This window comes from Vicugna pacos, chromosome 27 (genome assembly GCF_048564905.1).
Source record: "Vicugna pacos chromosome 27, VicPac4, whole genome shotgun sequence".
Classification (NCBI taxonomy): domain Eukaryota; kingdom Metazoa; phylum Chordata; class Mammalia; order Artiodactyla; family Camelidae; genus Vicugna; species Vicugna pacos.
Window position 1 is genome coordinate 20,415,922 of NC_133013.1, and position 22,505 is coordinate 20,438,426.

Sequence of the window (22,505 nt, forward strand, 5' to 3'; positions counted from 1 at the left end):
TCTCTAGATCTCCTGGTACAGATTCCCCACCTGGGGATCCTCCCTCTGTCCACAGGCTCCCAACAAGGACAAGCGGCATTACTAGATTCCAGGCTCCTGGGTTCTTTCCATTGGTTTAGGGTGGCGGTTCCCAAAATTCATTTCACGGGGTGTGGTATCTGTGACATTAATCATGTCTCTGTGGTCAAGTAAGTTTGGGAAACCCTGAGTTAACCAAAACTGTCTGGGTTTTCTTTGTCACAAGACTTTTCAGTGTCTTTATATGAATGTCTGAAAAATTAATCTCCAAGAGATTCCTATGAGAGGATAGACAAGGCGGTTTCTCAAATCTTTCAACCATAGAACTCTTCACACCACTATTATTATTATTATTATTGGCATGACAAGGCACTTGTGACGTATGAAATATGACATTTAGGAAGCACTGGACTAGCAGAGAGAAAGCACGCTGAACCAAGCGCGAAAGACCTGAAATACGGTTCTGGTCTTGCTTCTGCACAGCTGTGCGCCTCTAGGAAGACACCTTCACCTCAGAGTATCAGGCCCATGAATGGCTGCACGTGAGGAATTCTTTAGAACTGTAAAACGAAGAATAAAAGTGTCAGGGATTATTGTCCGTGTTATTAGTTTAATAGGAATTTAATGGCCTTCCTCAGCCTTTTGGCTTTTGCCTTATTGGAAAAAGCATCTGTTTATGACCAGACTGTAAAATTCATGAGAAAATTTCCCCCAGCTTCTCCGAGGAATCCACAAAGAGTGGAGGTCTTTGATACGATAGAGCAGGAAATCATTTGGATTATCACAATTAAAACTGAAGATGGTCTCCATTGGAAATGCATCATTTCAGTTGTGAAAGGGGAGGGCTTGTCAGGGCCCAGAAGATGCACGTTTCCTTATTCTTGCGTGCCAAGTACACTGCACATTGCAGGGATCTGGGCAGGGCATTACCTGTTCACACCAAGTTATCTCTGTTCTCGCCGTGGTCTTCAGAGTGTGCCTCTCTGCCCACAGACCTGACTGCTGACCAGTCCCTTGGTAACCGATTGTTGGAGGGTCCGAGGAGGAGATTTCACAGCCCTGCTCCTTCTCAGCCACCGCAGTTTCCATATCCCTCTTGCACAGAGTTGATCCAAGTTGATCTTAGCCTTTACTACAATATGTAGTACCTTTGAGCCATTCTTCCTTTGGGTATAGCCCAAATCCTCTGCTGTTGGTCCACAGGCCACCCAATGCCTCAGATCCCGCTCAAGTGTCCCTGGAGTTTCCACAGCTCCTGGGAATTTCTCTCACTCTTAGTCCACAGCAGTATGGGGGCATCTACGCTCTGCCCCCATCCCCTGGGCTAGGGTACCTCCAACAGCCTCAGTGGGTTCATTACCCCCATGAGTTTGTTTCCTATAAGTCTCAGGGTAATAACTCCCACCCCTATAAGCAGGGGTGCCTGATCAGAGCTAGTCCCACTGTTAAATTTTGCTCCATTTGAGAATGAGCAAAGCAGCTCTGAAATAGCAGTATCCTATTGCTGCTGAACTGCCACAAGTCTGTGGCTTAAAACAACACGAATTTATTCATCTTAAAGAGTGGAGCTTGGAAGTCCTAAAATCAAGGTATTTGCAGGGCTGCGTTCCTCCTGGAGGCTGTAAGGAGGAACCCATTTCTTTGTCTTTTCCAACTTTTAAAGGCCACCTGCATTCCTTGATTTCACAGTCCCTTCCTCCACCTTCAAAGCCAGCAGTGGGGCATCTTTAGCTCTCTCCTCCTGACCCTGCTTCCACCAACACATCTCCTTTTCTGACTCTGACCTTCCTGCCCTCCTCTCATTGAGCCTCCTCCTTATATTGGGCCCACCCGGATAGTCCAGGTAATCTCCTAATCCCAGATTCTTTACGTAATCTGCCATGTAAGGTAACATTTGAGCAGGCCTGGGGAAATAGGACTTGGACCTCTTCGGGGCTATTTTTCTGTCAAAAGCCTCTTCTGGTTTCAGGGTTCCATGAATCTCCCAGGCAGCATCCAGGTCCCCACTCCACCCACTTGTCACCCAGCAGTGCCTGTGTTCGGCCTCTGCTTCCTTCATCTCTTCTTCTGGGGAAGTCTGTTGTGTTTTGAGTTTCCCACTTTAGGCATCGGAGCTGCATGTGAGCCCATCTGTAGCAGCAAGTGACTGTACTCTCAGAGACGGGAGCTGCTTCTCTGGCAGTTCTGCTCCTCTGTGTATGTCATGTGACCCCTTCCAGAGTGCGAGGTCCCACTTTACTCCCAAGATGGCCCCAGCCAGGTGGCAGCTCAGGTCTCAGCCAGAAGTGGTCATCCCCAGTGACTTCCCCTGATTCAACAGGTGAGTTTGCCAAATTGAGTGGTGTGGCCAGTGGGAGAAATCTTTCACCTTCTGGACAGGCTTTGGCTCTTGCACGGCCTGGGTTTATTGCAGCCTTGGTTCTGCCAGCTCTAATTGGGGTTTGGGCAGCAGAGGCCACCTGCACACAGCTCACTGCTCACCACCTGGGGGCAGCTAACACCTCCATTTCCTGTCAAGGAAAGGCAGATGATCCACGTGTGGCACCCCATGGCTTCACTGTCCACAGAGACTTCTAGCTCAATGACCATCTCCTCAAGAGTTGCCTTGAGCACCTACTATGTGCAGGCACTGTATAGCACTACTATTGTCTTCCAAGTTTTAAGGGGCCCCCAGATCCATTTCCTTCCTAAGGTCAGCCATCAAATGAATAGTTACAAAATCATCTCCAGAAGACATGATCTTGTGTTTTAGCCACATCAGAGAGGACAGCCAGCCATCTCCCCCCTCCCCTCCCAATTGCACATGTGTTTCAAAGAGTATTCATTCAACTACCTTTCCCTGTTCCCTTAAAAATTATAAAATGTCAAGCATATTTCACAGTGGGCCTTAAAAATACAAATCCGCCTTACTGAAGACAGAGGAGCGTGGTGGAGACTTTACCCAGCACACAGCGTTTGCTCTGTGAGGAAGGAACTCCTTTCTGTAGCAAATTCTGCTGTGATCGTGTTAGGCCGTGGTGCTGGACTTATTTAAAAGTATGTGTGAAAGCCAAAGAGGTGAAACTTAAGAAATCCGTAGGCTTTTGTAGGGGCCAGTCTGTCTTTGTTTTGTTTGTTGGGTTTTTGGAAATTTAAGGCTTGGCTTGTTGCTGTTCCAGCCACAGAGCAGAGTCAAGTAGCTGTAATATGACGGGATTTCCTCGTGCGGAGGCTGATCCCAGCGCGGCCCACGGGGAACTCCGTGCTCGCCTGACATGAGCATCGAGCCCATGTTTAAAGGGGTGCAGGTGGGGAAGGAAAATGAAAGTGCAGACAGCTAAAGCATGGATTATAATAGCAAACGCAGGCAGCTTGGATCTTTGAAGACAAACGAACCCATGGTTGCTTTTGCAGGGTGAGTGTGTAAGGCTGAACGAACATGCAGGGCAGGCTTGGCCCTAAACTGATGAGCACACCGAGGGAGGAGATGACGCAGAGGCTTTGGGGAAGCTTGGGAGGAGGGGGTTGATTCTGATGTGTGCCTTTGTCTGGTTCCAGGGTTCATGGGATTCATCCTGGGGCCCCCACCACCTCCACCCAGTGGTCCTGCCTCTGAGGCTGGCGGACGTCAGCTTAATTAATCCCTCATTCTGTAGCAGCCCCTCAGCCACGTGGGGAAGCAGGGAAGGGGGCTCTCAGGCCCTACTGGAGACATCTCTTCCACAAATTATGCATCCCCAGGTTTTCTAGGCTTTCTTACATGACATAACTTTTTAATTTTATTTTTTTACATCCACTGTAATTTGGTTAATAATTTCATAAATGTCTTGGTTCATGGGAAAGAGAGATGCCAGAGTCTTTCTAGTTCGTTCCTTTGGGCTGTATGTTTCAGGGAAATGATTGTGTTCTGATAGCAACAAAGACAGGTAGGGGCCTGGCAAGTCTTTGCCCTGGTCCATGCCCTGCTCCCTGGCTTCCCTTCTTACCTGAGAACAGCTTCCCTCGCTTAGTTTCTTTATTTGACGTAGCTAGAAAATGCCTGTAGAGAAGGAAGCAGTTCATTTACTAAACGTTGGCTTCTCTTGTAATTGGAAAAGCTTTATCTCTCCGTTTTCAGATCCATGAGCTTTATAGCATAAACATCTCCAGAGAATATCATCTAATTGGAAAAAATAAGCTTTTTTTTATTGCGTTAAATCAGCTTCATAATCACAAATAAATTTGAACATGTTTTTTCCCCAGCATTTATAGCTCTATACCACGACCTGTGTGATTATTATGCAGGGCTCCGAGATGAAATTAAATGAAATGGACCAGAGCCGAGGCAGACAGGGGGCTTCCCTGCAAAGCTGGGTCTTTGTTGCTGGTCTCCTATCTCTCTGAACGTTACCCAGGCTCTGGCCTCCATGGAGTAATTTTCCACTTCTGCTGCAGGTAGAACAAGTCAGCCAGTTGGCCGTGTTTATAGAGGCAGCTTTAGACTATCACAAACAGACCACAGAGATCCTGCAGGAGCTACAAAACAAGCTACAGATGCGGTAAGAGCCCTCACGTTCATTACAAGCCTGAGGCCGCGGAATTAAAATCAATCGAAATCAGTATCCCTGCCTGTCTCTCCATCTCCCCCCCACCCCGCCCCATTCTGTTTTGAATTTTCTTCAGCTGGCGCTCTTGGTTGGGTGTGGGGTAGCGCCGAGATGATAAGTACACAGCTTTGGCCAATAGGACAGAACTGGGAAAAGGGATCTGGCAGCTTTCCCCCTTGTTCTTTTCTCTAAAGTCCTTTTTCATGACCTATGTTTAGGGCAACTGGGCAAAGCTGCTCACTCGCCTTCGAGTTGAGCCCCTACAGAGCTGTTCTGGATTCACTGCCGGCTCAATGAGAGTTTAGCTGAGGGTGCTATGTCATATACCTCCCTCTGCAACGTCTAGGGGTGTGGAGAAAAGTGAGATCATATTCAGAAAGTATGTAGTTATCCGGAAAAAAAGATAGGTTTTTACTTCACCAGCATAAATCAGCCTGTGTTCATAACATTGACTCTGGGAGATACTGAAAGAGTCAAAAATATCTTCTGAATGATCAAAGATTGCTGTGTTCTTATGACTTTAATGATAAACGTATTCTCTATTTTTCTGAAAATTACTGATATATGTAGCATGCACGGTAACCCTATTAATTAAAATGATGCATTAAAAAACTACACTTTTTAAACCAAGTTTAATAACAGAAAATTGTTTTATACAGAGGATTTTGATGATGAATACATTTGGAGGGATTTTTGCTTAAATCAATAAAGGGAAGACAAAAGGTGTGTCCAGTCTCTGAAGCATCCACCTTTGTAGGTGGGTGGTTCATTGACTGCTCGCATGAGCATGCTTTCGTAATTCTATCTTTATATGAGGAGAAAGAGAAGGCACCTAACATTGTTGAGTGCTCAGTTCATTCCTGGTACTTCCTAGATGCCTCAGAGACTTTTTGAGAGACAAATACTTCACAAATATAGGCATACCTCGGAGATATTGCGGATTTGGTTCCAGACCACCATAATGAAGCGAGTATTGTAATAAAGTGAGCCACATGAATTTTTTTGGCTTTCCAGTGCATATAAAGTTATGTTTACACTATACTGTAGTCTATTCAGTGCACAAAAGCATTATGTCTAAAAGAACAATGTACATACCTTAATTAAAAACTACTCTATTGCTAAAATGTGCTACCCATCACCTGAGTCTTCGGTGAGTCCTAATCTTTCTGCTGGTGGAGGGTTTTGCCTCCATGTTGACGGCTGCTGACTGATCAGGGTAGTGGTTGCTGAAGGTTGGGGTGGCTGAGGCCATTTCTTAAAATAAGACAGCAATGAAGTTTTCAGCATAAATGACTCTGCCTTTCACAGTTTTTCTGTAGCAGTCGGTGTTTGATAGCATTTTACCCACCACAGAACTTCTTTCAAAATTGGAGTCAGTCCTCTCAAACTCTCTGCTGCTTTATTAACCGAGTTTATGCAATGTTCTAAATCCTTTGTTGCCATTTCAACAGTCTTCACCAGGAGTAGATTCCACCTCAAGAAACCACTTTCTTTGCTCATCCAAAAGAAGCAACTCCTCCTCTGCTAAAGTTTTATCGTGAGATTGCAACAATTCAATCTCATCTTCAGGCTTCACTTCTAATTCTAGTTCTCTTGTTAACTCTTGAGAGCTCTAGGATTTTCAGAATGGTAAGTGACTACTGGCTTCAATTTCAGATCACCAACTGCATTAGCCTCTAACACAGTTAGCTTGTTCTTTGAAGCTTTGGAAGCCAGGCATTGACTTCTCTCTGGCTGTGAGAGTCCTAGACGGCGTCTTCTTCCAACAGGAGGCTGTTTCGTTTACACTCAAGATCTGCTGTTTAGCATAGTCACAGCTTCATTCGTGGTCTGAGCTTGGTCTTCTGGACAACTTGCTGCAGCTTCTACATCAGCACTTGCTGCTTCACCTTGCACTTTGATGTTATGGAGACGGCTTCCTTCCTTAAACCTCACGAACCAACCTCTGCTGGCTTCACTTTTCTTCTGCAGCTTCCTCACCTCCCTCAGCCTACACAGAAGTGGAGGGAGTTAGTGCCTTGCTCTGGATTAGGCTTTGATTTAAGGGAATGTTGTGGCTGGTTTGATCTTCTAACCAGACCACTCAAACTTTCTTCATATCAGCAATAAGGCTGTTTCGCTTCCTTATCATTCGCGTGTTCACTGAAGTAGCACTTTTAATTTCCTTCAAGAACTTTTCCTTTGCATTCCCAACTTGGCTAACTGTTTGGTGCAAGAGGACTAGCTTTTTGCCTGTCCTGGCTTTCGAGGTGCCTTCCTCACTGAACTTAAAAGATTTCTATCTTTCGATTTAAAGTGAGAAATGTGCGAACTCTTTCTTTCACTTGAACACTTAGAGGCCATTGTAGGGCTAATAATTGGCCTAACTTCCATATTATTGTGTCTCAGAGAGAAGGGAGGCTGAGGAGACGGAGACAGACGGGGAAACGGCAGGTCAGGGGGAGCAGTTAGAACACGCACAACATTTATCAATTAAGTTTGCTGTCTTATATGGTGCATATTATGGGGCCCACAATAATTACAGTAGTAACATCAAAAGGCACTGATCACAGATCATCACCACAACAAATGTAATAATAAAGAAAAAGTTTAAAATATTGTGAGAATTACCAAAATGTGACACAGATATAGGAAGTGAGCGAAAGTATTGGAAAACTGGTGCCTATAAACTTGCTCTACCAGGGTTGCCACCAACCTTCAATTTATAAAAAACACAGTATCTGCGAAGTGCAATAAAACAAAGTATGTCTGCATACAGTTGAAAAACTACGTGTGGCATATTGCAGCTGTCACTTTGGGCTACTCAAGAATCAACATGTAAAAATCATCTCCTTCATGACCGTCACCTAGAACCTAGGTTTGTAGGCTCATCAAGGCTTTGCTTTCTTCATCAGATGTCTGACTGATCTTAAAATGTGTGTTTCAGAATATCGGCTGCGTCCAATGTCCCCAGACGAGAGTACAAGCCACGGCCCATAAAAAGGAGTCCTAGTGAGCTCAATGGAGTGTCCACCACCCCTTCAGCAAAGACAACAGGTGAGATGACCACTCTGTGAGTGCTGTGTGCCCTTCCATGAGGCTCTGGTGAGATGACCCTTCTGTGGGTGCTCTGTGCCCTTCTATGAGGCTCTGCTGGAGGCATTTGCTTACTGCTTATTGCTGTATCCTGTGTGAATTCACTGAGACCCTGGGTTTCTGTTTTAGGTTATTTGGTGAATTCCCTTTCCCCCTAGTAATGCCCCCTTTCCGTCTTCCTTATTTCGAGTACTTATACCAAGGAAGAATTCCACCACTTTATTTATTGCCTTCTCATGTGTTAAACCTTAGCCATAAAATCATCATGCTACATTGTCCTTTATATTTACGCTTTTAATGCTTCAAAATATCTTCTTTGGTCATGGTTTTGTATAGTCTGGTTTCCAAATCATGATAGTCCTTATAGGTTCTAAGGACACAAATTAAAATAGTCATATATATACGTATATATGTAAAAGTTTGAATTAACATTTGTTGAGCACCTGCTATATGCTAGGCACTGCCTTAAGTGCTGCCTCATTATTTTTTAATTAGACAAATGGCATAAATATATTCCTGAATAAAATGATCAAACTGAGAAAAATAACATTCAAGTGAGGTAAATCATGCTGTGATCACCCCCTCCATCCCAGCCCCCTCCCGAGACGTAGCCACTGTTAACAATTCGGTATGAACCCTGTCGTAGCTGTTTACGTGCATAGATACATGCACTGTGTACACACACGTTTTAGATTATTTTCTGTTTTTCGAATACAAGATCATACTAGCTCGACTGTTCTGCAGTTACCTTTTATAAATGTATCACGATTTCTTGGAGTTATTTCCATGTCACGTATATAGCTCTATCCCAATATTTTTTAATGGCTTCATAGTTTTCTATTATATATACGATTTTACTATTAATGGACATTAAGGTTGTTTCCAGTTATTTGCCAAAAGGAATGTCCTTTGTTTGCCTCCATATGCTGATGGGCATGCCTTTCTTGGAAAAGAAATTGCTGAGTTAGAGTGAGTGCACAGTGTAAGCGGTAGTAGGTACTGCCAGATTACCCTCTGAAACAGGTACACTACTATGAGCATAGCAATGCCTGCTTCCCCATACCCATGCCATTAGACTTCAATTCTTGCCGCCTATTAATGGGTAAAAAAATGATTCTTGGCTCCGTGCACAACTTTTTATTTGAGATTCCACGTTAGTGGTGCTGTGACTCTTACTGCTCCTACTTGCCGTGGTTGTGAGGAAATAGGGATGCTCTGCTGAGTGAGGTGAACTGGCTTTTAGTTTTCTGGGTGGTTGCATTCCTCATGGCACTGTTTCAGGTCCCTGCACTCAGTACTCCTTCCTTGAGGCAGATGCCTCGGCTCCCAGGTACTTGGTACAAACTCAGGATAGGAGAACTCAGCAGGCTGCTCTGTTTGTTCCTAGAATGCCAGCCAGTCATCCAGCTTTCAGTTTCCACTTTGAGTTCTAGACATCCTCAGAACCCACTTTTGGTGCATCTGCCTTTGGGAACCACTTTGAACTTCATTTCCTCCATCTGCTGCTTTCCAGTTCTCAGGCATTTCATATATTCCTCATAATTTATGGTCTACTAACTGTGTTCGTTCTTGTTTTCCGACATTATTTGGAACGTGAAGACATACATATTTTGTAATTAGTAGTGATTCGATTCGTGAAAGGAAGGCTGTGGTCTTGCACTCAATCTGCTGTTTGAATGCAAACTTCCTTTAAGTCCTTCAGTGTCATATGTCCCACTGGTTGCATCTCTCTGCTGTTTGCTACCCAACATGGCTTTAGGTGCCAAATGGATACAGACCGAGAGAACCTTAAATCACGTCTTGAGAAAATCGTTCTTTCTTCGTTTCTCTTTTAGTCATTCTGATTTCAAGGAGATAACAGTACAGTTTTGTGCCAGAATATTTTTAATGTCTAGTTTTAGTGGAGATGATAGGCCTCAGGCTAAAAGTCTTTTACAGGCAAGAGTACCTAGCTTGAATTTAATAAAATGATCTGTTTTTCATCGTAATTATTCTCATGATTATAGTCGCTTTATAGCATGTAGTTCTACTTTTCAATTTACATTTTGATGGAATGTTTCATTTAAAATTATTTGAATAAAATTGATTTCATTAAAATATTATCAAGAGGATACTCAGGTATAGTTCTCTGTTAAGTCCTTTTGTATTGTATTAGGGTAACACTAGTTTCTGTTTTTTTTTTTTTAAAAAAAAAGACCCCCAGAGTGCAACCAATGCTCAACAAAATAAGATTTTCTCACTCAGGCAACAATCCAGGGAGAACATTCCATGGTTCCCATCTATGGCATCACTCAGGGGCCTAGGCTGATGGCAGCTCTGTCATCTTCATTGTCCTGGGACTTCCAAGTTGTCCCAGTTGCAGCCAGGCCAGCAGCAGGAAGAGAAGAAAGAACAGAAGGCTAGGCTAGACATTTTGTCTTAAGCCAGCGAGGCAGAACTGACATGCTCACATACCAGAAAGGGAACTCAGATCCAATGACCACGGGTAGTGGCACAGCAAGTTGGGAAGTGCCGTCTCTGGGTGGGCAGCCACAGACAGTTAGGATGGGAAATACACAGCAACCACCAGTCCGTAAAAATGATGGAATTCTGCTGGACAGGAACTGTGAGGACCCCCTACTGTGTCAGTGAAAGAAGATTAGACCTGGTTGTGCTCTTTGGAAGGTGTGGGGAGGAGTCTGTCTTATCCTGTGGGCCCCCAGGTTCGTCTTCTCAGCAGTCTTCCGGATCTTCCATATCTTCACTTCACATCTGCTGTGGGCTTTGGAGAGCTGCCTCCTTTGGGAATTACTTCTGCTTAGGGGCCTTGAGGGTTCTTCAAGGTTCAATAGATGCAGATGTTTTCAGGTTAGGCTTACACTTCCTTTCATAATTCAGCGCCTCCAAAGATGTAATAGCTTCTGATCTGTATCTCCCAGGCACTTCCGTGTGCTGGCAATCACATCCAAGTTTCTTTCTTAGAGCAGTTAAGACTGCCTTATTTCTTTGCTTTCTTGTCTAACCTTTCTCAACTTATGGAGGCTACCTTGAGGCCACCTGAAACAACAGACATGGGTGAGAAGGCAGTGCCTTTAGATTAATCTTTGCTGTGGAACGGGGTGCCTTCATTCGGTCTAGAGAAGTTTCTGAGAACGATTTGGAGCAACAGCCTGCTTACCTTCTGTTATTTAGGGTACAGAAGCAGTTAGCTTTTTAATACTCTGTGACCCAGCCTCTGATTTTTCTCTTGTCCCTTTTAATTTTGCTTGCAAACTGGGCAGTTCTTGTCTTTCTTTATAATAACTTGCTAGATTTATCAAGAAGGAGCTAACATCCACTAACATTCTGTTTTCTCCAGTTTCTTTCTCTAGAGCTGCTGGTATGTGGTATGCTTTTGAAGTTATCATAGGCAAAAGTTTTACCAAATGTTTTGCCACTACCTAACAAGGGCTTTCATGCCTGCTGTATCTGATTCTTCTTCATTACTAACTGGCCACTGAGTCAATGCCACTAATTTTAGCTTTTATCATGACAACACTCCACTTCTAGTACCAGTTTCTGCATTAGTTAGGGTGATAGTAGTTACTGTTGTTAACTCAAGAAAGCAATGATTCAAACAAGATAGAAATTAACAATGGAAATCCAGGGCCAGAGAGTTCCTCTTAGGCAAATGAGTCAAAAGTGGCTCACATCACTTCCACTCCCATCCCATTGGGAAGAGGTTAATCACATGACGACAACTAGCTGCAAAGGTTGGGGGGGCAGGTTGCTAGAGAGCCACATCCTACCATCATATTACTGTGGAAGAAGGAAAGAGTGAGTTATGGTGTCCAGCTAGCAGTTTCTACCTCGTACATCTGCTACAAATGTGTTGTGGAAGAAAATGTCTGAGCTCCCTGTAGGGCCCCACATAATTCATTTCTGTTAGAACGTGGTACCCTGTGCATTCCCACACTGCTTGTGGGAGTGTACATTAGGAAAACCCAGGGATTGACAAACTTTTTTTGTAGAAGGACGGATCATAAATAGTTTACACTTTGTGGGCTCTGTGGTAGCTGCTCAGCTGTGTTGTTACAGTGTGAAAGCAGTCGTAGATGACAGGAAAATTGCCATATGGTTCGCTGACCTCTGGGGTGACTCACTGGGAAATCAACTTAGCAGTAGCTATCAAAATTAATAAAATTGTTTATACACTCTCAGTGGCTTCATTTCTGGAAGTGTATCCTAAAGAAATAATTTAAGCAAAAACATAGTCCTGCATCTATTATAGCACTATATAAAGAAAGAAAAACTTGTAAGTGGAAACAGCCTAATGATCGATATTAATTTATATACATTTGTTAATTGTAGGGTAATGGTTAAGTAGATAATGATATATCAAATGGGCTATTATGCAGACTTACTCACATGGAAATTATGTAGAAACATAAAAATGTTTGTGATTTGATACTAAGTTGAAAACAAAGGTGCAGAGTTATAAGTATACTATGATTACAACTTTGTACATCAGTATCTGCCCTCAGGCTAAATGGTAGAGTTATGGGTAATACTTTCCTTTTTTCGAGATATTCTTTAAATTGCATTTCAGTAAGGATATTTAAATAAACAAAAATGTATTTAATAATGGAAAATGGATGGCTTTTGAAAAAATGGTGTGCTTCCTTCTGTGAAGAAATTGTGTGTCTCATTCCATTCTCCATTCTCCCGGGCCCCTAGGAAGCTCAGGGCCAGATAGATGTGAAGTTCAAGCACAGCAGTCATTAAAATGACCACAGCTAGTACGCGTGCTCCTCCCCTCCTTTGTCGAGGGTGATCACGCATCCTAGTTTGCTCGGGGCAGTCCCCGTGTCCATCTGTTGCTCTAGTATCATCGTTTATAGTGCCCCTCTCCGCTTACTCTCCACAGTTCTCTTGTTTGAATGAAAATGTATTGTTTCCTTACTTTTTATGGCTTTACTTTTCTATTTCTGATCTATAAAACCTGCAGTCTGTATTATTGTAAGCCATTTCAAAATTCCTGTTTAGAAAGAAGCTGGATATAAACAAACTATAAACTTTGAAAACGAGTCCAATCCCAGCCTGCTTCCCTCTCTATATTACATATGAATGAAGCAAAATCGGCAGACCCCAGGATCCCAGGACTCAAGTCCTGCCCACCTTCTCTACCCTTCCAGCCTGCCTCCAAACAGGGGGATGGTTCTTAGAGAGGGGACCTCCAGTCGAGCTCCCAAATGCCATGTTCTCATTTGCTATGAGAGAGAACTCAGCTTTCCTTCGATGAAAGTGTCTTCATCTACCTATAGGGACATTGAATTTGACCTCTCAGACTGGTATAAAATAAAAATGAAAAAGTATTTTAGTTAAAGTATCACTTTAGGGCATGAGGATGTATGTTTTGAGTGCCAAAAATAAGCCAGGGATGATTATTTGATGCTTTACATACGTAACTCATTTCATCCTCATAACAATATTGAAAGGAAGTGATAATAATAAAAACAGTAATAAATAATACATTTGACAATATAACAGTTACACTTATTGGGTACTTACTATGGGCCAGGTAATGTACTAAATACTTTATACACGTTTCTGGTTCAATTATTACGTCCATTTTGCAAATGAGTAGGTGGAGGCTCAGAGAGGTTAAGTGAGGTTTCTCCAAGGTCACAGAGCCAGTGAGCAGCAGAGCTGGGCACTTCACCTTATAGATGCTTCATTTTATATCATTGAGAAAGAATACTGAGGAATGTCAGAAAATGTTCAAGAGCATCGGGAATGATTCATTTCCAACATTCTCAATCAGAGGGAATCCAGCCAGCAAGTGGTTGCAAAGGGAGTCTGTTGTATACATCTGACTTGGAAGAAGAAAATACTGATAGGACAGTGAGTTCCTTGGCTTCCTCATCCAGACTGTGCATGTCAGTGCTTGTGTCCCCTCCTTCTTGGCCAGTAGCTCAGTCCCTAGGCAGATTAAGTTGTTAGAAGGATGGTGGTCAGCCAGAGATCACAGATGTGCGAAAGATGGCTTTTAAGAAGGCTCGGTGTCCATAACTGGATTCTCCACTGTGCAGACTCCTTGATGGGCCACTGTTTGACGTTTGCCGGTGCCGTTCATGGGCTGCCTCTTCTAAATTTCCCTTGGCGGTAGTCTTAGTCCCTAACTCCAGCACTGGGCTTCGTTGATTTGTAGGTGGAATTTGCAAGTGTTAAGGGGTCCTGTACTGTTTGTTTCTAAGGCACAGTTTCAAAAGAAAATGGCATTTTATAGACTGCATTAATGGGAAATTACTTTCCATTAGGATTCTGAATGATTTGCACATAATGTTTATAAAGTGAAGGAAAAATGTCAAGCATTTCACTAACAATTTAAAGCAAAGCTCACAGGACTCTGCCAGAAATGAATTCCAAGAACATTTTCTTCAACATTTCTTCTTTCTAAAGAAAAAAAAAATGCGAGATGAAAGGACGGAGATCAATTAGGCAGAATCCATTGTGGGACTGAGATGGAATCTTTGATAATACCACTTCTAGGTACTTAAGAGAATGAATAAAGTGAGCCAAAAATGGAGAAGAGGAGGTGGTGGTGGAAATCACATCTTGAAATGATGGATTGCAGACAAAATCCAAGTTTAGGCCCTGGCTAGGAGAAACCACTGCCTGTCCAAGCCCCTGAGTGTGGGGTCATGACGCTCCATCAGCATACGCTGCCTCTGTGTCCCCAAAGAGAAAGGGAAGCCAAGAAAAGTCTTCCAGCTCAAACGTGTGCTTGGGTCGTTCCCAGAAAACCCTTGGCTTTGAGAAACATAGTATAGGAACTTGTGACCTATACTCAAGTACCTCCCCTACCCTGGGTAAGGTGTCATTTGCTGAATTATAAATGTAAAGACTAGAGGACAGAGTGTAATTTATGTTTTTTTATCAGCTCATGTATTTATGAAGGCTTTTTCTTTTCCCTGCTGTTCTTAAAGAGGACACCACTTTATATAATTACAACTAAGGGTTAATTGGGCCCAAACTGAGATCGGCTTTAAGAAAGTGAAAGGCTGAAATGAGTGAGCGAATGTGGGTTCCAAATGTGAGCCCCTGGCATTTCAGAGCGAGGCAAAATCAATCTCTCAACTGGCTTCCATTAAGACATTCTAACTCCCTTTAGGTATAAAAGAAACTTTTATAGACTTCTTGACACTTCTGAGGGGGCTCGGATATTATGTCTAGAGCCGAAGTCATTCCCCTCATTGCAGTGAAATCTCTAGGATTACACTGGAAAACAAACATTTATTCAAAAGTCAAGTGTGAAATTTGGAACTTAAAGGAGAAGAGCACTCTGCAAATAGAGATATATGTATTTTTAGCCTAAATTTCCAAAGAGGAAATTAAAATTTCACACAGCAGTGACAATGGGGATTGCCCAGTCAGCAGGTTTTCTGTTTTTTCACTTTTTCTCTTCTGTCCTTTCCACTCTTTTCTTTTTTTCCCCCTGCCACAAGCCCTCCCCCGCATCCATTTCTGTATTTATCAGTAGTGCTTCAGAGTCAGAGTTACTGACAGAAAAGTAAGCAAGGAAAAGAATTCCCATGTTGTAATTCAGATACTGGCACTTATTTGCTGTGTGACCTTGGGTGAGTTTCTTAACATCTCTGGACCGACTTGTACTTGTCCCTAAGCGAAGTGATTGGACTCAATACATTACAGGTTTCTTTTCCAACTCTAAATTCTGTGGCTGCAATATTTATCTTTTATGAGTACTCAGCATTCTTAAAAATTTGAAAAGTGCACAGATTGAATGTTTTATATTTTCTGTATTTTAAAAAATATTATTAAAAATTAAAATGTGAACTATGATTATTATTGTTGCCCAGTAGTCACTGATGCAGGGAAGGAGAAGGGTCCTTTTCCCATTTTTCATCTCAAGGACACTTTAGAGGGAAAGGTTTTCTCACTAAAAGAAATAGTTTCCTGTAATTCTTCTAAATAGTCTGTAAAAAGAGTTTTTGAAAAGCCTATAGGAGGTAACTTCTAGTATAGTTGTAGGAATTTTAATACTACTTGGCTAAAATGGTTATATTATCTCAAATGCATATTTTAAAACCTTAATATATTTTCTATAATGATATGTTTGGTCTTTAAGCTAAAATTTAAAATGCCATCATCTAATTATTAATATATGCGCTTCTGTTTTAAAAAATGGTGTAGAAGTTAGGGATTACAAACAGGGCACCTATGCAGCACAATTCCAGAGGACTTTATGTTTGAATTCACATGAGTGATGCCCCCTGGAGCTGTCGAGTGGGTGCGGCCTCGGCTACAAACCCTAATGCCAGATTATGGGAATGAGAGACTTAGGGGAAGTGTAAGAAAACAGCGCCGGGCCAGTGATAGAAGTCTGACGGCAGACCTCCACGTCAGGAGCACGACAGGCAGAGGGAGTCTGTGGCCAGCTTGAGAACACGTGCCCTGTCCAAACAGCGGCTGCTTGTTGTCCAGGAATGTGGACCTAGGGTAGCCAGCCTTTATGATTTTCCAAGAGAAGCCAGAAATCCTATATTTGTGTGCCATCTCCTGATTTTTAAATACTGGCAACTAATGCACCCTGCACAAAGCAAGGAGGAGGCCAAGCAAAACACCATCTGCAAGCTGGTCCCTAGGCCAGCAGCCAGGAAGCCAGCTCTGATTAAGGCTGTCATTTGTCCTCCCTCTTCCCTTAGCGCAGAGTGGCAAAGGCAACCCACAAGCGCCGGACCTGGTTGCAGCAGAGGGCTCACCTCCCAGGAAGCTTCGATACATAAATGGGCTGTGGCTTCTGAGAAATCTGTGGAAGTTCATCTCAGTACACGAGGGGAGGCTTTGTAAGGGTGGAGGGCACAAAGTCTGCTAGTTAAACCCATCTTATATAACCCGCGTAAGTTGTGGAGGATTGGTACTAAGGTTAAAACAAATTACAGGGGCTTATTTTTATAGATTATAATGAGTAAGCTTGAGTTCCATTGACAGGTCATTTTAATAAATCGCATCTCTTATGGATAAATACCGGGTTCTTATTTCCAGAAAGCTAGTTCATAGACTTTTACTAGACTTTACTGACTAGTTTACTACTTAACTGTCTTAGCTTGAGCTGCTACTAAGTGGCTTAAAACAACAAACATTTATTTCTCACAGTTCTGGAGTCTGGGATGTTCAAGATGAAGGTGCCGGCCGATTCAGTGTCTGGTGAGGGCTCTCTTCCTGGTTTGCAGATGGCTGTCTTCTCACTGTGTCTGCACACATTGGCACTAATCCCATGCATGTGGGCTTCACCCTCATGACCTTATCACCTCCCAAAGGCCCCACCTCCAAATACTATAGCTTTGGGGATTAGGACTTCAACGTCTGAATTTTGGGGGGGGACACAAACATTCAGTCCACAGTATTAACCACAGATTAATATTTAAAATTTGCAGGTAAGGAAACCAGGGCCCAGATTTGATCTAATCCAGAGCTAGAACCCAGGGATCTGAAAATTCTATCCCATATGTTCTTATCAAGTAGACAAAACCAGTATTTTAGTATTTATTTAGTATTTAGTTGAACAATAGATTGTATGGTATTTATCAGAGTTATGCACCAATGCTGTGACTGGGTCAGCTTAAAGTGTTAGCTTCAAAAATTTTTTGTTACAAGAGCTTGCGATTTTAGATCAGAAAAAACCAAAAAATGATAATTTTTGATGGAAGCTTGAACCAGATATGCTCGTTCTAATTCAAAAGAGAGAGTGTCTATTGGGTTGGGGGTGGTGCCTGGCCCAGAGTAGACACTCGGTGTTGGAGAATGGGTCTGAACCAGAAACAGACTTGGAAGTTGCAGGTCAGTTTTTGCCCCAGCATGGTAAGAGGCGAACTCTCTAGTTAGAGGGCACAGGTATAGTGAGTCTCAGGGGGATCTCGGGTCCCCTTCCTAACAGGGCTACTGATTCTACCTGGCATCAGGCGCTTCCCTCCCTGTTCCTTAGCTGCCCCATGGGTAGCAGAGATAATATGGAAACACCTCTGAGCCCTGGACTTGAGACCAGGAAGCGAGCAGAACACAGGCTCACCCAGCCAAGACAGGTGTCACCTGCAGGCCTTACTGTTAAGTGGGTCAGAAGGAGACCCTGGCTTTCACTCCATACCTCTGGGTCTCAATTCTGTCATCAAAAGAACGGGAATTATTGCCCCAACTGCACAGGGTTCTTCGAAGGATTAAATTAGATCATGTAAATAAGAGGTGCTGGGCAGGACTGGTACTTCTACAGAGTAAGAGCCTTGAGCACAGCGGCTGTTAACACTACCTTATTGGTTATCTGATTCCCCAGCCTACAGCAGATTGGAAGCAGCAGATTAGAAAGGCCTGAGGGACTGCTTCGGGAAGGCCCACTGACAGCAGGAAAAAGTGACAGGTCGCAGCCTGACTACAAGGGAGGCAAGAGAGAAACTATAAAAAGCAGGAACAAAAACTCAAAAGGCACAGCAGTCTGGGGCACTTACTAAAAGACAAAGAGCCCTCCTCAGGTCAGTAACTTCCAGTAGACCCCATACCTCGTACCCTGATGGGCACTTATGTCGACAGCAGTTGTGTGAATTACCTCTTTCCATCCCCCTTCTCTACCACCAAAAAAAGAAAGAAAGCAGGAGCAGAGGGGTGTTGTAACTGGCCTTTCCACTGGGATGCTCTGACCAAATGCTTCTGGGTAATGAAATTCCCAAAGTCAGGACCAGCAGAGAAGAAGAGAGTATGGTGGGCTCCTCTGGTGGTCTGAAAATAAGCCGAGGTCAAGGACAGCTAAAGAGCTGTGATTTTTAGTGCTACAGAGAGAAGGATGCCCCCTGCCCCTCTGACCACGCCTTCTCCCTCCGCCTCTATCTCCTTCAAAGTCGGGATTAGAAATACAGCCTTTGAGAACAGGCTGGCAGATCCTGGCATGTGGCAGAGAGGGAGTAGGGAGGGAGCACATGAGGTGGCCAGGCTGCAGGAATGCCAGTCCCGTCAGGTGGCATCTCCACTCTGGTGTCTAATCCATTACCTGGAGTAGACACGTGGTTTTGTTTGGTTATTTATGTACTTATTCTAATGGAAGCCTGAGATGCTCACTTTGAAGCAGGACAGAGAATAAGCACCTGAAGGACATCCCTTGAGTGACTGGCAAGGAGAGATGGGCTGTGGGCAGACCCCCCGGGATCAGAGAAGGACTTAGGGGGTGAACACGCCTAAGGAACGTCCCAATGCCCGGAAGCTCCCAGTGCACGCCCAGGTGAGGATCCCCCAGCTCACTCCGAGCCCAGCTGATGGGCCACCCCCTCGGCCGGGGTTGGGTCAGAAGCTGAGTGGCATGCATTCACTAGCTAATGATTTTCAGAGCGGGCACATGCCATGGTGGTCCAGAGCACAGACCCTGGACCTAGACGGGGGTCACGTCTCAGACTGCTGTTTAATTGCTTTGAACCTCAGTTTCTCCATCCATCAATTGAGGGAAATAGTGTTATCTTATCAGAGGGAGGGTTTCTCTGAAAATTGAATCTGCTGATATCTCTGAGGCATTTCGAATATTGTCCTGGCACATGGTAGATACTAAAAATTGAGAGTTATTATTTCATCCCTGTGGCTGACTGGGACTGCAGAATTAATTGTGGGACAGCCGCTATCGGAATAAAATGTGCCTGGCAGTTCTGTACATGTGAGTTGTCCTTTGCAGCAGGGACTTTGGGAAACAAAAGGTGGGGTCAGAGGAAGGGCATCCAAAGAATTTTCCTGCTGTTAAAATAAGAGGGGACTCAATATTGTTAGGAACTGGACCACATTATTGCCAAGAGGGAAGGGAAATTTATTTTAGGGAGAATGCGATTTCCCTGCTTATTGTGTGTTGCCGATGCAGTACTGACTGACCGGCTACCTTAAAATTCTCATGGTAGGGTCTCTCTTTTTCTTTCCCTAATGATGTGGAACAGAGCTTGAATAATAAATATTTAACAGGGACACTCCCTTTTCTCTGTTAAAATAATCTTTGTTTCAGCGCTTTAACAAGGAAGACTGTGTTTTTCCCACCTCTGCTCTCATGTTACGTGAAGCCAGGTCTCGGGAGTGAGAGAAAATAAACATGGGCGACCCCGCCAGGGCAGGAGGAGAGGCGGCCTCCTCGCTGGACGGCTGGGGCTGGGGATTCGGCTGCCTGTTCTAGAGCGCGCACGGCCACGGCCACGGCGGCCGGCCGGGAGCTCACATGCACCAGAAAGCGCAGAGGTGGAGATGGTGGCGCGAGACCCCAGGGGAAAAGGGGGTTGCTGTTCAACAAAGACGGGGCGCCAGGTGGGACCCATCCTTTCTGCTGGGAAGATCTGGGCAGAGACGTGGCTTCGGATCCTGGGAAGCCAGGCACTCGGGCATCTAGCGCACGTGTGTGCCTCGTCCAGTTGGAAAGATCCCACTGACGATATGTCGCCATTCTGCCTGCTCTTTTGGGTTCCACCTCTGGTGACACTGACTTACCCTTTGGGGAGAGGGAAAATTCACGCACTGTGACTCAAGTGGGCACGGACTTTATTTCTTTATCTGAACTTACTTATGAGCCTCCGTTTAGACCAATGGTGGAAACAACTTAATCTTTTTTCCATTTCTACTGTTGGCCAAAAACAAAAAAAAAATTAATCTTTTTTCCATTTCTTCTAATGGTGGAAAAAAATGTAATCTTGCCATTTCAAGGTAACTCCGTCCCTTCCAATAGAAAGCACAGACTGTCCACCTATTGCTTCGTCAATTCGAGATTTAAACCCAGTCAATTCAGTTGAAATTTGCTGTCAGGACTATTGGTTTTTCCTCAAAGGTTCTCTCCTACCTCCTTCTCTACCCCAGGAGGTTGCCTGGGCGCACGGGGGAGTTGAGGGAACTTTACGGTGACAGGTGAGGAAGCTTGTCTCAGTCTCAACTGCTCCCACAGCTGAGATAACTTGTCACTCAGGGCTGGCCTGGGTCTGGGGCCCAAGCCTCTACCTCTGGGTTGCCAGATCTCTGCATTCGGAGCCTGTGTGCCCACCCCCAGGCCCTCTCTGGTCCACTTGCCCCCTCGGCCCTTCCTCACTTCATGCTGGGACTTGAGGAGATGTGTTCACAGTTCATGGGGAGCCCACGGTTGCCCCCCCACCGCTCCCTCTCTGTTTAATTACACCACCTGCCATTTCCACTGTGCTCAGCGCCCCCAGGTTGGTAGGTCACTTGGATAGCCTGCTTGTCCCAGAGTTTCACGGGGAAGTGGGGCTAAGAGACCCGAACCCAGGGGTGGACTCCAGGGAGCACTTCAGCCTTCTCGCCTGCCATCGTCTCTCTCCAGGCCTCTTCCCCGACTCCAGGAAGAGCTCCTGTCTCTGGATGGCAGGAAGCAGCCCTTCCCTCTCCACAACTTGTGATACAAATCTCTGTGCTTTGAGTTCTTCAAGCTCCTTGGAACCCAAAAGTCTCCACCCCCACCCCTTTGCCTCTTAAATCTCATAAAAGCCTCCCTGACTCTGGCATGAGAGCCGGAAAGCCTTGGCATCCACACCATTTCACAACTGAAATGGCATCATTTTTGAACTTCCAGGCTGAACATTGCTTGCTAGTCTGTGTGCAGGTCCACTGTTTCCCTAAAGTAAAGGGGCCACAGCTACTTGGGTTGATGGTCCCAGGCGGCAAAAACAACCCAGCCTGGACAAGTGCATCGGGTGATGTTTCAGAATATCGTCCTGCTGCGCGTGCCGTGCAGGAGCGCCGGCCCGGGCTCTGGTGGGGGTGGGCGTACCAGGCGCCCCTACTGTTGGGGCCTGTGCTCTGTGCAGGAAGCGGTGCAGAGGCAGGTGGAGAGTCAGGTGCTCGCACCTTCCCTGAGTCGGGGAACTCTTGCCTGGGGACTCTCCACACAGGGGTCTCAGGAGAGATGCCATGTTTTGGGTTCGTTTGCTCATGGAGTGTGCTGTGAGGATGGTCGGTTTCTAGCTCTTAGAAGAGCAAAGCAGGCAGTGTGGGCAGTGGCCCCTCGCCTGGAATGAATGAAGCGAGAAGTGAGTAGCGTGTCTTTCCCCTGATTTGCTCAGTGTGTGGGGGCAGGAGCGCACACACAGGTCGTGGCTGGGGTGAGCACATGCCTGCCATTTGCTATTTATTTTAGTCATTGCAAGTGGCTTACAGGGTCAATGGGAAGAAAAAAAAATATATATATGTACATACACATACAATTAGGCCTGTAGTCGGTGTGACAGTCTGTGAAATTTCTTGACAACCTATGGCAGTGGTTGATCTATGGATCATGTAGGAGCTACCATCAGGAAGGCGGTCATAGGCTGGGGTCTGGAGCCCTGGTGTCTCATTCTGGCTTTGCCATTAGCCCTGGGGCCAGGATGTTGTGACCTCTCAGAAGCACTGATGCCTCTTTGTCAAAAAGAGGAGGGTTCACAGCATAGACATTTTGTGTTCAAGGAAATGCTTCCCAAGACCACCACGGGGCATGGCACCGACTCTGTCTCTATTAAAAACTGGTAGTGGGAGAAATGATAAAAGAATACTAATCATTTATCAGACCACATTAAAACAATTATTCATTAATAAAACTGACTTTGACTCAGTGGCTTGAACTGCCACAGGGATTCAGTGCCCAGCCCTCATCCATCTGCACACCCAGATGTGAGCTGTATTTCCAAAGGGAGATGGAAAGTTCTGTATCGCGAACACACGACTCCCCAGTGCCTTGAACTCATTGATGGTTATTCACTTCAAATTCAAGATAATGAACTGGGTCCCCCTATTTAAATCCTTCTGCTCCCCAGTTCACATCATGATATACAGACCGAGGGTGGGACAGGAGTCTGTCGTGGAAGGAGCCATCTAAATGCT

General features: G+C 44.7%; 1 protein-coding gene across 4 annotated transcripts in view; it reads left to right on the plus strand.

Annotated features, from left to right (window-relative positions):
* SH3GL3 (SH3 domain containing GRB2 like 3, endophilin A3) overlaps nt 1-22,505 on the plus strand; it is a 104,762-nt gene that overhangs the window by 76,670 nt on the left and 5,587 nt on the right. For 2 of the 4 annotated variants that reach the window (XM_006198400.4, XM_006198401.3), the window contains exons 7-8: nt 4,432-4,535; nt 7,510-7,619. In XM_006198400.4, coding sequence (XP_006198462.1) covers nt 4,432-4,535; nt 7,510-7,619 — 214 coding nt within the window. Of the gene's footprint in view, nt 1-4,431; nt 4,536-7,509; nt 7,620-16,793; nt 16,845-17,964; nt 18,117-22,505 lie in introns of those variants that run through there. The other 2 variants (XM_072950887.1, XM_031691795.2) reach the window with 2 other exon arrangements.